Here is a 16845-nt window from a genome sequence, read left to right as displayed (position 1 = left end):
ATTAGAAGCATGTGCATTTATCTGTTTACATTTCTGAGTTACTTAAGAAAGAGTATAAAGAGGAGTGATATCACATCTTAGGAGTTATGTATCTCTAGCAGATATCTAGGATAGTGATTCCCATCAATTACATGGTCAATAAATGTTGAATGAAGAGAATATTTGGGCAGTTCCACATTAGTTACCAACTGAGACTTAAAAAAACAACAACAACAACTAATGTTTATTTAATCCTAGCAATTACCCTATGAGATGGTTGTGCTGGGCTGTACTGTGCTTAGTCACTCAGTCATGTCAGACTCTTTGCAATCCCATGGACCGCATCCTGCCAGGCACCTCTGTCCACGGGGATTCTCCAGGCAAGAATACTGGAGTGGGTTGCCATGCCCTCCTCCAGGGGATCTTCCCAACCCAGGGATCAAACCCAGGGCCTCCTGCTTTGCAGGCGGGTCTCCTGCATTGCAGGTGGATTCTTTACGATCGGAGTCATTAAGGAAGCCCAACGAGACAGTTATTGTTCCCATTTCACAGGTGAAGAAAGTAACATTCAGAAAGATCATTGCTTAGAAGCGGCGGGGCAAGGAGGATGAGTGTTCAGAGCCGTCTGCTTCCAAAGCTCCATCCTTTGTACACTCCACTTTCTCTGGGTCAACAAGCCTTCCTCCATCCATTCCCTAGCACTGAATATCTGCCTCACATAAGAGTTACCAGCATACTCGCCAAGGTGCCCCCTACCTCACCAAAGATAGTAAGTCATTGAAGGCAGGGACCCTTGTAATTTTTATATTTTTATTTCCAGAGTGCCTTGTTCAATGAATATCTCTGTGTACTGAATTTAAGCAACATAGACTCAGAAGAGGTCTTGAGAGATCGAGAGCTTCCTGCCCTCAGAAAAGTTTATGTACATGTCGGCTCTGGTGTGTGTCACCGAAGGACACTCAAGAGGTAGATTGCATAAGCTTTCAATAATCCATGAGTTATCAACTTTTCTCCATCATTCACATTTAGTACATGGAAATTTTGGGGGTTTTATTTCAGCAGGTGGCATTTGTTACAAATGTTAGCTCAAAGAAGAAATATGAAATTTTACACTCCTAGTCTGCTTTTGTAAATCTCCAAATTAAGAAAAAAAAAAAAGAATGCTTAGTTTTGAGGCCACAGTGACATCCTTAGCTGGCAGCAAGAGTTAAGGAATAAGCATTTTGATTAAGCACAAATTCTACTGACTAAAGGGTAACAGCTTCATCTGGTATGAATTATGAGCCTAAAAATAATTAGATACAGTAAAATATTCTTAACTGTATAATTCTCCTGAAAATTCTTTAGATTTTTGTAATTCATCTCAGGAGAGGACAGAGTCTCAGCCTCTGTAATGATTATCCTTTATTATTCTACTTGTGATGTACAGAAATTCCAACAGAGATTCTAACTGATTAGACAATGGATAATGGAAGTTACTCTGTATTTACAAAATATATCTCACACTTCTGATAGTCATGCACCACCTTTAGTGTCCTACACCTGGATTGTGACAATCTGCCATCCTCAGAATATCAGCTCTAAGGCCTGGTTTTTTTCTTGCCAAACCAGGAAGAATAGTCTTTCCTCGTAAACAAAAGCAAGGAACAAAAAACATGATCTCACTACATAATAATCCTGTAAAATGAAGGAAATAAAAATGTTTCTGTTACACCTCTAATTTAAAACAAAACAAACCGAAAAAATCAAAAACTAAACAACTTGCAGTCTTTCTCTATGTTAAAATGCACAAAATAAAAGAGAAGACTCATGAATGTAAACATTAGATCCCTGGCACTTGAATGTAAAAGATCATCTAATTCTGTTCTATTTTATAGGTGAGCAAAAGTCTGAAGAGATTAAGGGAGTCATCGAAGGCCACAGAGCTAATCAGAGTCAGTCAAGGACAGCAGAACAGGGGAATAAAGGCACTAATAGTTGCTGGTTCCAGGCAATGTTACGTGTTTAACACATAGATCTCACATGATACCATCTCCAGGACAACCTTGATGGTAAGCAGCTTCCCCCACTTTGCAGATGGAGAAACTGAATCTAGCAGACATGAAGTAAAACTGGGATTTGAACCCATGACTCTCTGCCTCCTGAGTCTGTGCCCTTTTCAGTGCAACCCTAACCCCAGAACACAGGCATCTTGACTCACAGTCCAAGACTCTGGACAGAACCTCAAGCAGATGAAAAGGGGGTGCAACACAGAGTTTGCTTATATTGCCTAAAGTAAATTAAACCTGCTCAAAGGCAAACTACAAGAAAACTGGAATGAATATGTAGGAAGTCAACAAAAGCATGTACAGCCTAAAAATTCAAGAATTACTTCCAGTTTCTTTACCTGTATGTGAAGACCCCCAACTTCCCTCAAGTTCAACCTCATCCTAAACAAGAAGTGCAAGCAAAATGGATCCTGAGTTCATCAGGGGAAACTATTTGACACATTAAAGTTTCCCTTATTATATTACATTACAAGACTTATATCCACACCCTTACTTTTGTATAGATAATATAGTGAAAAGAAATCCCATGTTCAAATTCTGACCATATATATATAATTTAAGATACCATTAAATAACAAATAAGACAAATCCTATTTTAAGTCTCATCTTAAAATACCATTTAAAATAAGAATCTAAAATTTAAGATCCTACCTATAATAGTCCATTGACTTATTTAAGATAGTGTTGCATACAATAAAATTTTAGTAAAGTATAAAATAGGTTTATTATCTCTTAAGGATATAAGATGATTTTTTCAAATGTATCAATATGTTAAATATCCAGTTGATGAGTATAAAGTTTTGATTAAATTGTTTCTACTTTACAAAAACTGAAATCTGTGGATTTTGCTTATTGATTCAGAAAAGAACATTCTACTGCTAGATAGCTGAATAAGTAATCATTTCTGCCTTGGAAAAGCAAGGTGACAGACTAGGAACCAAATAGTTATAACACAAAATGTGAATGATGCTATAAAAGTGGTAGAAGGTGCCACTGGGGTGCAGAGAAGAGAACACTAGCTTATGCCCCAGGCAAATCAGGAAGGCTTCCTGGAGGAGATGACATTAGAATCAGAATTCCCTAGACAGAAGAGAGAGGGACACAGTTCCCTTAGGTCTCTCCCCGGTATTTCCCTTTTCAAGATCTGGCTTCCTATCTGGCTAAGGGACCTTATTGCTACAGCAGAAAGGACATTAAAATGGTCGACTTTCATTTTAATGAGGAATTAGATTTTAGTGAAATCCCGTAGTTGTTTTCTTGCCGGTCATTAGAAAGGGGGTGACTAGCTCAAGACTAAGGGATAAAGTTGGTAGATAAAAATGGTTTATATTATTGTCTGCTGTGACATCAAAATATTTTCAAAGACCAAATTAAAAACAAATGTCTACATAGGAAGATGAAAAAAAAAAAAGCTATTCTACTACCCTACCCTACCCCAGATTTAAAACAATAAGAATTTCAAGGAACTTTCTGAGGGTAGAAATAAGAAGAACAGAGAAAGGAGAGAAAAATAACATGGCGTCGTTATAGACTGTTCTTCCGAAGTAAAGGCAAGACAATGAAGGGAAAAAACAGAACACGTGTATTACAACATATAGCACCATAAGGCTGTGTCTGATGCTCTGGAGGGCTTCAACAAGTACTGCTCAGCCAAAAATCAATTGAAAAATCAGCATGATAACAGAGCATGAGTTGCCCTATAATAGCCTTAAGACCCCCAAGGCTATGCAAGTCCCTTTCATCTGCCACACTGCATTGACTCCAGGGGACCCTCACTTCCCCTCCCTGAGTATGGTGCCTGGCTGTATTTCTAACCTACTGCCTTACCCTCCCTTAGAAATGGGAGCTGACAGGACTGAGGATGTTTTAAAGTGGTTCTAAAGAATTTTTTTTCTTTCTGATTTATTCTTTATGTTTTCTGGACATTTGCACTCAAATTCATCCTAGAATATCCACTATTTCCACAATATTAAGTGGTCAGGCATAATCTCTTGAATAATCTAATAACGGTCTTGTGTTTTGAATGCCTTAACTAACCTACATGAAACTGCCCCTTAATAAAAATCAGAGTTCAGGCTTATGCAAATGTGGCATGTAAGCAATTCACAGCATTGTTATAAATATACATATAGAGTTCATTCCAAGATTTCATCTCAATATTTCTTCAATCACTTCCTCACAATGTCTGGTTTGTTCAATTTATATTTCTACTTGGCATTTGGTGCAAACCCCCAAAGATAAGATACATCTGTCCCTTAGTCACAAATCTTGGCATTTTTACCTTAACTCAATTGTGAAATGATTGGTTGAAAAATTACCTTACTTATTAGCAGGATTTCCTCATAATAAAGCATTTTATTTCCAAACTTTTGAATGTGACATGAGGTGGACCAACTCAGGAGTGACATATTAAAGCTTAAGGAGGACATATAAACACCCTGATCCGTGTGAGGGAAGGAAAAGCTAATTGGAAGTCAGCTTCCCTGTGATTATCAGCTTGTTTATGGGGAGGAGGACGCCTCTGAATGGCACTGTAAATTCATCCCTGATTATGGCGTTAAAACCAGAGCTCATTTCCACAAGCTCCCCCAAAGCCCCCACCCAATGCATTTTGTTTAGTTACAAAGCGTTGTGCACTGTTTTCAGAGAATGACAGTTTCCCCTGCTTTGATTTTCTCCATTTTCAAGAAAAATTAATCAGTTGCACAAGCCAGTTGTCAGATTTCACTTCCCTCATGGCAGAAAGCACACATATTCATTGTCTGCTATAAGAATAAATTTTAGTAATTTTTCCCCATGTCAATATGAATATTAGACTGACCCAATTAATATGAAACGCTTCTATGCTGCTGGAACAGACAGTGCTCCAGAAAGAGCCATTTGCACAACCTGTTCATGATTATGGGCCATAAGGACACAAAGATGGCACGCACATTTGTGGACCATCTGAATTCTTACACGGGAAGGGGAGGGGGTGGAGGGAGCGGCATGACGTGAGCTTGACTGTCGTGGGTCATGTTTTTTAATCCGGAGTATTGGACATGTAACACAGCAACAAGAGCTGATCATTTTGTTTAATCACCTTTTGGATCTTTGCCAGATGGTCTCTATTGAGAGCGCTGCAAACAGAGAGAGATGAACTGCATCTAACACGCCACCAGAGCTTTCCCGTAAATGTCTGAGAACTGATTCCAACAAGAATTTAGTCTCAGAGCAGAAAGGGATACATTTAAAAACTATGTGCATTAACTATACTTTTCCCCATAGAATCCTCACTTGGCATGAATAATTTACCCACTCTTATGCTAATGGGATCATGAAAGTATCCCTCGTCTTTAGTGCAGCTATTCTCGGCTTTCAGTAATTACCCCACCCAGTGAAAATAACATGGCTTCTGCATTGAATGGCCGACTAGTACCTGACAATTAGAAAGATCATGGCTGACAATGGACTGGTCCAGAACCCAGACAGAGAACGCTTGTAGGCCAAAGAAAAGTACAAGCGCAAAGTAACGCTGGTCATGGGCGGGAAGGGGGAGGAGCGGGGATGCATGGGGTGGAAAGTAGAAGAAAAGAGGAAAAGAAACATTTTCTATTGTCAAGCGTTTCTTTCTCTGACTTACTATCAAGATTTTACTTACATTATTAAGTGTAAAGGCATCCACAAGAAGATTCATTTTAAAGGAAAAAAAGAGACCACATCTAAGGAAAAGAACTAGAGTTATCTTTAAAGCACGTCTGCATTAAGAATTTACTTAATCAGAATTTTAAAGAATCTAAGTAGTGGAAAATCCCCTACCTTTTGATTTTTGAATTGAAAAAAGATTACCAAACCAAAAAAAAAAAAAAAAAAAATGAAGAAAACAAAAGCTAAAAAAAAAACTCTCTTTCGACCTCTGTCCACAAAACTCCATGTTAGGTAGTTCACTGTGTAAAAATTATCAGGCTAAAACATCTGGGAAAGAAAGCTATGAAACAGCAGGGAACGTGGCTGGTTTATTGTTTATCTTTTGTTTATGAGGCAGTATTCAAGTTTAATTACTACTCTAAATTAAACTCTAACTGGCATCAGGAGACATCCCTTTACATGACTAAGTTAAAAAAAAAAATCTAGAAATCTCAACTCCAGGCTTTTCAAGTAAGTTGATACATATAGGAAGAAATTACTCAAAATTAACAGCAATTATAGAAAGCTTTTAAGCATTTATGGGCACCATTACATGCTCCTAGAGCATTTATTTATTAGAAGAGTTTAATTTTATTTCTAACCGTTGCTATTCTAAAACGTTTTAAGAAAATCAACAGAAATTATTTGGATGTTGGCTGATGATTAAGGATAGTATTCCTTTTGATTTTATTTGGGGAGCCAAAAAAGTATGAAAATGCAACATAAATGTTCTATAATACAACAGCTTCTTCTGTGCCAACGTTCAATTCTCAATTATATTCTCAGTGAATTTTCTGATACAATTAGGAGGACAGGAAGGAAAAGAAATGTCACCATATTTATCATAACAGTAAGTGACCAGTTTTGGATGAACTTAGCTCTAGGAAAAATAAAAGTTAAAAGCAACTAGCAAAAGATTATGCCAGATGGCATCTGTCATATTGTATTTAGGGTTATTTTAAAGAGATTGCCGCCACTATGAAAACATTCCATTGACAGAGTTTTCCTAGACTGAATAAGAAATCCCAGTAGAACATATTCAGGACCCACTATAAGTGGGTTTGAGGGTTTCCCCCCATCTTTTAACTATATAACTGGAATACTTGGTGGCGAAGAATACTATTTCATGCATTATATAATAATTGAACAGGGTAAGCCTGTGTTAGACTTTTGCTTACCTATAACCATTTACGTTAAATCTATAGTGGGTATTTTTAGATTTCAAAACCATGATTGCTAAAGAACTGCATAATATCTAGTTATGGAATTTTAGTCTCATTGCCTGGATAATAGAGACATCAAAAGAGAGGTTTCATAGGTGGCAGAGTTGAGGGGAACTGTGCTGGTCTGTACGGCCCTGTGTCTTGAAAGATGAGAGATGCATGGATGCTTAAATACTAATGGATTTAGGTTAAACTGGGTCTGGCAACAGGATGGTTAACGTGCGTGTGGAGTGCACTGTGAGCTCAGCAGTTACTGGGCCAACTGTCTCGGTATTTCTGGGAATCCTGCCTATTCACAGTGCAGGGATTGTTCAATTGCTGCAAAATGTACAAAATGAATTTTACAAAAATGAATTGTAAGGAAGGCCCCATTACAACGATTTTACAGCAAAGATGTCAACATCAATTTTTCTTTCATGCCTAGCTAATGATTAAAACAGCATATTCCATTTGCCTAAGACAATTTATTTCATATTGGCACATCAAAATATTGAAATACAAAGTTATCTTTACTCTGCCCTTTTTATTCACTGCTGCTGAACCCATACCATTGTTCAAATCCGGAAAAAATAAAACAAACTTGGCACGAAATACTTAAAACAAAGGCTCATCAATATTCTCCAATTTGTCAACATCTCAATTACAGCACTGGAAAAAATGTAAATTTCATGTGCTCTAAACACTGAGGGGTCTATTCTCCTGCCAATTCACATGCGTAACTCCCATCAGCGTTAATGGGAGTTACACAAACCCATCAATAATAATAATACTTTGTACATATATTGTGCCTTTCATCTAAGGCTCTCAAAGTGCTCCAAGAACAAGGGGGCTGCTTCCTAGTCTTTACTCTGGGCAAAACCCACAATGAAATACAAAGCAGCTTTTGACTCAGCAGGTACAGAATTAGGGACCCCACGCCTTATTATCAAGCCCCATTTTATTACTGATGGGAAGCCAGACACAAAGAGGGCCAGTTACTTCCCCAGAGATCCAGTCTGCACCCTAATTCTATCCCTGAAAAATAAAACAGACTTTTTTCTTCATTCTCATGTGACTAACAAGATAAACTCCATTTGGCTGCTTTTAGCCAAAGAAATCAGAGCGAATGAAAGTCTGGTTCATATTTATGTAGTTTACTGCTAGGCATGTGCTGTGTGAAAGAGACAGTAAAGTCAGGTTTCACATTTTATCAAGTTTGTTTCTTACAATATTTTTAAAATTTGATTCCTCCCCCCCTTTTGGTTTGCTGCACAAACACGGAGGAGGAAAAGATGACCTTTCACCTGTGTAACTGTAGCTCTTTCCCTATCAAGTCATAAAATAATGAGATATTTTTAGGTTCCAAAGTAAAGGTTCATATGAATCATTTTAGTAGAAATATTCCCCAAATCATAAAGCAACATAAATGCATGTATTGTTTTATAGCATATGGCTATTAAAGTTTAATTTAAAATGTGTATGAAAACATTGTCTTTAGTACAATTCATCCCTATTTTTTCTGTTTATCATAATTTGTTTTGAAACTGAATCGTTTTACAGTTTTCCATATGCCTGTTGTGCTAATAAATTCTGAATAAGCAAGAAAACTCTTTTCTAAACTAAAAATCTTGGTTCCCAATGAAACATTTTAATACATTTAATATGAAGAACATAAATTTCCTTCTTAGACTTTCCATTAAACGTCAACCCTAAGATTTAACCTGGGATAAGCATATGTGATTTCAGTCAATATCTCTGTTGACTTTGCCCTGAAGCAGATAATTAATCTTTCCCATAGAAAGCTACTCTGGACAATTTGGTGGGACAAAATATCTTGAAAACATATTTAGAAGACTAATATGGGCACGAGTATGACAAAATACACTCAAGTCTGACCTTCGAAATTTAGAATCTTTGGTAAAATACAGAATATCTTTCAACCCGTGTTTCGGAGCCACTGATGTCAGCCAGGTAGCAAATTCTCCATGCCCAGAGAGTCTCCATTTCCCAGGAATCAAAACGTTTTTTTGTCCCTCACACTTTAATACAGTAAAATGACTGACTTCCTAGTACTCAAACACATAAGCTACCATGTCCATTCTTTAATCCCATGGAGATATGATTAAAGGAACAAAATCCTATGGGGATCAAATCCTTCAACATGGCATCACTGGGTGTGGCTAACCACAACATAGAGGTTTGTGCGTATGGTTTTTACCCAACTATATCGGTCTCAGTGCTTTTCTCTTTCCTAACAAAAACAAAAGCAAAAACAACAAGCCAGCAAAATTAACCAAAATGATAAAACTCTATGCCTTGGCTGTGGCCGCAACTGTTCAGCGTTCCAAACCCCAGGGTCGTCCTTCTCTGCCTCTCCTTCTCTCTGGTCCCCTCCTGCCATCTCGCTGGCCATAACTCAACCAACCCAACTGAACCAGTCAGTTTTAAATTTCAGTTGGGACCTTGGTGACCTGTTAATGAATCTACAGAGAGGAGAAAAACTCACAGTGTTGAGTTATGCCTGGTGTTGCTAGCTGACTTGGAGTCAGAAATGCTTGAAGCGTTAACGTAATTGCAAGAATGTGAAAAATGAAGCGCTGGGCTCCTGAGCAAAGTGAAAGGTCAAAGCGAGCCTCACACACAACAAGTCTCTGGAAGATAGCCTCATTAGACCATTAAGTCTGCTTCTCCTTTCCCCCTCTCTTATACCATGTTTAAGGTGTTTTGTTTTTATTAGTAGATACATTTCCCCCTTTGTGGCACAGAGGTTTGGGGTGGTGGGGGGAGAGGAGTCTTAGAAAGCTTTTCAGATTTAACCACACTGAGAAGTCTTTCTTCAAGACACAGAAACACAGTTAAAGCCACTGCATTAGAGATTCACTGAATTTATACACATTTCATCTTCAAAATGCTTTATAGTTTAGTTTTCTTACATACAACCAAAGTGATCTAATAAAAAACAGTACAGAAAGTCTAAATAGATACAGTTCACCAGTTCTTCCACAATTTACCATCTGATAGTATTCATTTCTGCATTAGTTGCAGCTTGCTTAAACCTAGATTCTAAGTTGGACCCATTCACAACTTAACATCCTAGAAGGGACACTTCTCTAAACTCTTCCAGAATACTAGGAATCCAAAATCCATGACCAGGAACTTGGAAATATAAAGGCACTCACCCTGCATCAACCATCATTTTTTAAATGGCACATATGACTACAGCTCAAGCTGTTAAACTGTCCTCCACTTGGAAGACTGTCTAATGCTTAAATATTGTGGCCATAAACACAGTCATAATAGAGATGAAATAGACCTAGGAGATCAGACACCATCTAATGTAAAATATTAAAAAGTAAAATCTATATACTTTCCTGGCCCACATTCAATATGCATCTTCTTTTAAAAAATAATTTTAGCCATAGAAGAGTCAACCCTACCAATATATAATTGCTCTCTGTGCAATAGGTGAGCCTTAAATGGTAAAATTTATTTAAATGACTGTAGGCTTCCTTGTCATCTGTAGTTGATGTCCCCCTTGCCTTCTGATTATTTGAATTTTTACAATTTGTGACAAAAGTCTCACCATAGCAGCTGAATAGAAATGGGGACAAATAATCTAAGAATTTCAAAATCCGTCTTCCCAAAATACAATTCCATATAAAACTTGCGTGGCACTTTGGAACTAATAAGAACAGATTTTTGCATCATGTGTGCTTTACAGGCATCATTGCTTGATTATAGAAAACCCTTATAGTTGATTTACAAATAAAATATCCCATTTATAGTATAATTCAATCTACTGCATCACAGAAGCAAAGATCTGTCATTCTATTTACTTACACCCAGGAGTAAAGAGTAGATAACCAAATTTGTCAAAGAATTGGCAGAACTAATTGATTGCTATTGTAATGCTTGCTTAAAGATTAGACAACTCTTTTCGTTTTGTTTTTGGTGAGTAATATAAGTTAAGGGAAGGAAATACTGTCTCCCTAAATAGCAGCCATTTATACTCCCTAACCTGCAACTCTACTGTTTACAGTGAGGCTGATGTACCAATATAAAATACTGATGTTATTTCAGTCATGCCCACTTTGCACAAGGAAAATCCTTGACTTTTTACCTTGCTCACTGCTGTTGTCTCCACTCTGGGACGCATGGCCCCCACTGGAGGGCCCCGGGGTGCCTGCTGAATGGGTGGAAGTTGCATCATCGTGGTCTCGCCAAGATGCAGGATTCTGATGTCAGGAGGCCAAGGAATTTTTCCACAGTTACCATTTCAGCCATAAATGACGAACCAAGGGGAAAGGTGCAGAGAGAGGCAAAAAAAACATGTACATATTAGTATTTGTGGAACTAGGCATATATAGATGCCATGTTACAGTATGTTGTCTTTTCAGCAATAGGTACCGAAAGGAAGAAAAGATGCACTAGAATCATGATGAAGTGATAGTTATGTCAGTTTACATATTTGTTAAAACCAATTGAAACAGATGCCTTAAAATTGATGCATTTTATTATATACAAATTATACTTCAATAAAGTGAATTTTTAAAGTTAGAAAAAAAAAGCCTCCTTAAAAATCTAAAAGTTTGCTCTTTAATTAATTATGGCACACTCTTCCAAGAAATAGGTCCCAATGCTGTTGGATACCAAACACTTCAGAATATTAACACATCTACAAAACTCAACAACTCCCTTAAAAATTCAGATTGGAGAATGTATGGGACAGCCCTTCATATCAAATGCATTGCCCTAAAAGGGACTGAATTAACTCTCAAAATTATTGTCAACTGATTAAATCATTAACAAAGACAATAATATTAATCATTGCATCAATACCTTCCTTGCCGTTTAATGTGTGCAAACGACAATCAGAAAATGAAACAACTATGAACTGTGATCCACCTAATAAACTAGAGAGGACTTCCTTTAGAGCTGCAGGGAAGGTTTAAAGTCACAGAGCAGGGCTTTTTCCTGAGAGAACTGCTCATTTTAAAGGACATGTAAGGTAAGCCGAGAGTTATAGTTCATGCTACTTTGCTGAGTGTATTCTTCTCCTGTTCCTCCTCCCCTTTCCTGATCAGTCCCAATACCCTGCTGTCGCTTAAAGGAAAACAGGAATTCTAATGTACAGGAAGGACTTTATCAGCACCACATGAAGGCAGGCAAGAGATGGAATTTCCTCTGGCAGAAACAGAGTAGGAACAGCATATGAAACAGACCAGCCTTAAGGTCAGAGTTGTACACTTGTCACCTGTGTGCGATAACTTGGACTAAGCCCACAGATCTACTGGCAAGCAAACCTGTTGGGGGTGGTGGGGGTGGGGGGTGCAGTACTTTGAAAGCAAAATAAAAAGCCCGTTAGTCCCTCAAAGTACACTATTTCTTCTTACAAGAATTGGTAACTAAGGACTCAGACAGACTGACATGTCTATAGGCAACATGCTAACATCTTGACCACTTGAAGACAATCTTGCCCTGTTGTCATTATATATAGTTTATCCAGGCAAAAAGGTCAGTCTATCTTTTTCTCAACCTCAACCCTATGTACAAATAGAACATAAAACTTCACCGAAATAAAGTTAAGAAACCAAAGAGAGAAAAAATAAAGAACTATTCTCATTTGGAACAGCAACAACAAAAAATCTGTTTGCCTCTACAGATCTGTCTCAAACCACTTTAAGTTAATATTTAGCATTTTTGATAGACGGTGAAATGTCCCAAAGTTCTAGAGATTAATAACATCTCTATCAAATAAAGCTGTTGGCACTGCTATCAGGCAAGCCACTGATTCAAACGCAAAACATTAAGCAGAAACTTTGCGACTGTAAGTACTGCACAGGTATCTCTAAAGTAAAGATACATTTGTGAAAGTATTGATAGATCTGGGGACAAAGTTGAACAGAATAAACGAAAACCAAGGTTCTGCTGCCTATATGAAGACAAAGTCATGCCTGTGATGTTTTTTATCTAAGTTCGAAACTCTTCCAATAGTTTCTAGCTAAAAGCAAATAGAATGCAGGGTGTCTTCAAGCTTTGCAGACTCTACGAGTCAGCTGTTTGCTGGATGGTAAGTAATCAGATAAAGAGCTAGAAGAATTACAAGGAAAAAAGAAAGAAAGAAAGAAAAAAACAATAGCATGGCATGAATTTAGTCTTGCAACAACACTGGCTAAAGCCTTCTTTTAGAAACTGCAATAATAGTCACCTAAGCTAAACTTTTCAGTTAAACTTTGCATCACTAAAACAGCAAGTGATGTGAATTTTATGCACGGCACGATTTTTATTAAGCCGACGGCTATAAAAGCTCCTTACCCCTCATGAAAATTACAATAATAAACTACTAACACCTCAACTATGTTTTAAGGCAAACGTCATCTAACAGCTATTACATAATAGTTCAAATGAAGCTCCAGCGAGTCTTTCTGTTTGGACATGAGAGTGATTTCAAGGGATCACTCAGAAGGAACTTCTTGCAATGGAAAGCACTGTCTTGTCCTCATCAGTCAAACCTGTACTGAGCTTTAAAGTCAGTCCTCACAAGTTTATAACTCAGTTGATTACCTTCCCCGGTTTTTTGGAGGAGGCGGTCTCTAAACTAAAGGGGTGAAAAATAAGCCACATAAGTAAATAATATTTTTAGAGCAGCTAGTTCCTCCAAATCAGTTGGGTCTTGGGTTTTCAGCTCAGTCCTGAAGTTTGCTCAAGTTCACTTTCACTATGTAACCCACCATGCCGGTCTCTTCCCCCTTACCTTCCTCACATCCTCAAAGATGCTGTCCTACAAGCGTCACACGGTATTTAACTCCATAGTGTGTTTCAAGTACTATGATCTACTTTGCAAGACTGACACAAACTAGTACCAGGATATTCATCTAACTTGAAAGTAGGAAAAAACAGCTGAATCCCCCTGGGGTTTGAAAGTTGAAGAGTTACCCCAAAGTTCCCTGTATTCAGCTACACCACAGTGACGTGGTCAAATACAAATATAAATATTGATAATCTAGTCAATAAAAATTGCTACCTCCTTGATCACAAAACATTGGAAGCAACATGGATAACTACAATATAGTCCTTTACACATAAGATTGGTTTGTTCTTAGACTGAAGTATTTGTTTGTATCACAACTCCTTTCTTCTTCTTTTCCCTCCCTAGATAGTTTCCAAGTTTACATCCTTCAAGAATAACTGCTTGGCTTTCTGCCAAATTATATGCAGAAGTTTAGTGAATCTTGAAACCAAAGTGGCATATGAAAGCATGTAAAACAGAGGATGTACTTAGAAAAATAAAGAGTGTGTATGTGTGTGGGAGAGGAGTCAGCTGGGTGCATTCCACAATACATGTCCTGCTCTTCAGCCCCAGGTATCATGAAGACATTCGAGGGCAAGGAAGAGACATGTTTCTATTCCCAGGGGCTTTCATAATTAGGAGTCAAATACAGTACTCTTCTTGCTCTTACGTAATTGCATTAAAGAGCAGTGTTAGCAGGAGAAAAGCAGTGAATACTGAGTGGAGCACAATGGAAGGAGATGGAAAATAGATACAAGAAGCTAGGTCTCCGGGGGCAGTCTTTTCTATTTGCTGGGCTACAGACTCACAGCTGATAATGCAAGTTGTAATTAATATAAAAGCAGGAGACAAGATGGGGAGAGCTTGTAGTAGCGGGGCCACAAGAGATCACTCTGCAGCTCGCTCTGTTTCTCATTTACACACAGCTTTCCCTAGAAAACACAATTCTGCCAGTGTTTCCTCCCTTGGAAGTTAAAAAAAAAATTGATTTAGCACCATCATTGAATTTTGCTAAATCTAGGAAAGAGCATAAAGCGGACAGGCAGCTCTGGGCAGAAAAAGCAAATCCTCCATGCACCTCTTTTGTTGAGGCTGTAGAGATGGTGGACATTATAATGTTTTACACCATTTTGGCACTTCTGAGGGAGATCTGCTGATAGGATACTATTTAATAATTCCCACCGAATTGGTGGTATTTCCCTGTTGAAATGATTCCACCCAGCTCATGGTTCTTCTGTTGAAAAAGACAATGAAGTAAAATGGGTAAGTGTTTCTGAATAAATACAAAACTGAATGGGGAAGTGAAAAGTATTAGGTTTCCAGGAGTTAAAAAAAGAAGCCACACCACACACAAGTTCGACCTCAGATCATCTGAAACTCATCTTAGACTCCAAATGAAGAGGTGATGCAATGGATGTGGTGTAGGAGAAAGAACCCTAGATTGGAATTAAGACTCGAGGGTGCCACCTCCAACTGTCACATGACCTCAGGTGATGCACTTCATTTCCCTGGAACTTGTTTCCTTTCTCTCTTTAAAATTAAGAAGTCAGACAAAATAATCCCTAAGGTCACTTCCACTTCTTATTTCTATTATTTAAAAAATACTTTAAGCATTTGATTTTCTAGAACCCACAAAACTGAAACACGATATAGAACACCAAGCCAAAAATAATACAAGAACTTGGAAAATACTGTAAAGTAATTCAGAATATGTGTTTGTAGGTAGAAAGTAAGAATAAACATATATAAAGATATTTAATCAGCACATGGAGCATGCAAAACTAATTTGACTCGAGATGTTCAAATGACTAAGTCAAGATATGTTCGCATCAGTACACATAACTAAGGTAACTTACAGATTTCCTATGATTTTAAGATGTTTTCACGTCTCAACAGTTAACATTGTGCGAAAATCATTTTTAAAAATAAAAGGAAGACACCTATCAAGAAGTAGTCAAACCTACAAAAGTTCAAGACATTAATTGTGCAATTTGAAAAAAATGTTGGAATTTCAATTTCGTTATTCTAAAGTTGACATAAGAACTCAGGAGAGCTGTGCGTGCTTTCAGAAGGTGGACTCACTCTTTAAAAATGTAAATAGAACCAGGGTCTTTCCCTCATCTCCCTGCTTCCACCCTCTATTAAGCTTTGAGAATTAATATGTGAGCAACTCTCATGGAAGTGGCAAACACTCTTTGCAAACGATTCCTCCTCTGATGGAGCAACTTTTAGAGAAGATAGAAATTTCTTATACTATTAGCGTACTATCAAGTTATAAAATGTCTCCTGTAATTTTGAAATGGGATATTGTACAGAATGTTAAGCCTGAAAAAAAAATGAGAAAATGAATTTTTAAAATATCAAACTTTTCATCTGATAGTGGATATCTGTGGTTGTCAAGTGCACCTTTGTTTAATTTCATCTCACTGCAGTTACTCTGAAAGCATACTCCAACTGCACAACCTACATGATTTCACTAACATAATTATTCTCGATGGGAAATTAACAGAAAAGCCATCAATACACAACAACAACAGAAAACTTATGCCCCTGGCCATGTCTCCTTGAGTTGGCGGACAGGGCTCAGAGGTGGAACCTTCCTGAAATAGGTCCCCCAAGACCTTGGATAACATACCGTGAGGTCTAATCTTACACCAGAACGTAAGAAATTATCTGATAAGATAAATCATTCATATTATTAATGTTATTTTCACATCCCAATGTCTCCTCTTTTATATTCCATAGACCAATCACTTAGACTGCTCTCTCTCCTCACTGCCCATTCCCTGCTGATTTTTCAGACACTTGCCTGTATTCTGTCAGGAACGAGGTTCAGGGGATTCTCCCCTTTGACTTAACTCAATTTTTAAAAACTGTGTAGACATAAACAAATTTGACACATTCAGAGATGTGAAAGAAAACAACAGCATATCTTCACTTAAATTACAGCTTTCAAAATAAAAATTTAAATAATTTTTCTTTTATTACTCAGCTTATCAGAGCCAGTCAGTTTTTAGGCACCTGCCATTAATTTTTAGTAGATACAATTGCATTTTCTCCCCTATACTTAATTCATCCAAAAAACAAATACAGTGCAATTTCTTAAGCACATTATAGCAATAACTATATAACTATGCACCTTCAGGCCAATAGAGCTTAG

The 16845-nt window shown here is 37.5% G+C and overlaps 1 protein-coding gene across 8 annotated transcripts in view; it reads right to left on the bottom strand.

Moving 5' to 3' along the window:
• Positions 1 to 16845, bottom strand: part of MEIS2 (Meis homeobox 2) — a 220495-nt gene that overhangs the window by 192854 nt on the left and 10796 nt on the right. For all 8 annotated transcript variants that reach the window (XM_043919258.1, XM_043919261.1, XM_043919262.1 and 5 more), the window contains one exon: positions 11016 to 11130. In XM_043919258.1, coding sequence (XP_043775193.1) covers positions 11016 to 11130 — 115 coding nt within the window. The remainder of the gene's footprint in view (positions 1 to 11015; positions 11131 to 16845) is intronic.

Source organism: Cervus elaphus, chromosome 12 (assembly GCF_910594005.1).
Source record: "Cervus elaphus chromosome 12, mCerEla1.1, whole genome shotgun sequence".
NCBI lineage: Eukaryota > Metazoa > Chordata > Mammalia > Artiodactyla > Cervidae > Cervus > Cervus elaphus.
Note: the sequence above shows the minus strand (reverse complement) of the source record. Positions and strands in the feature narration are given on the sequence as shown.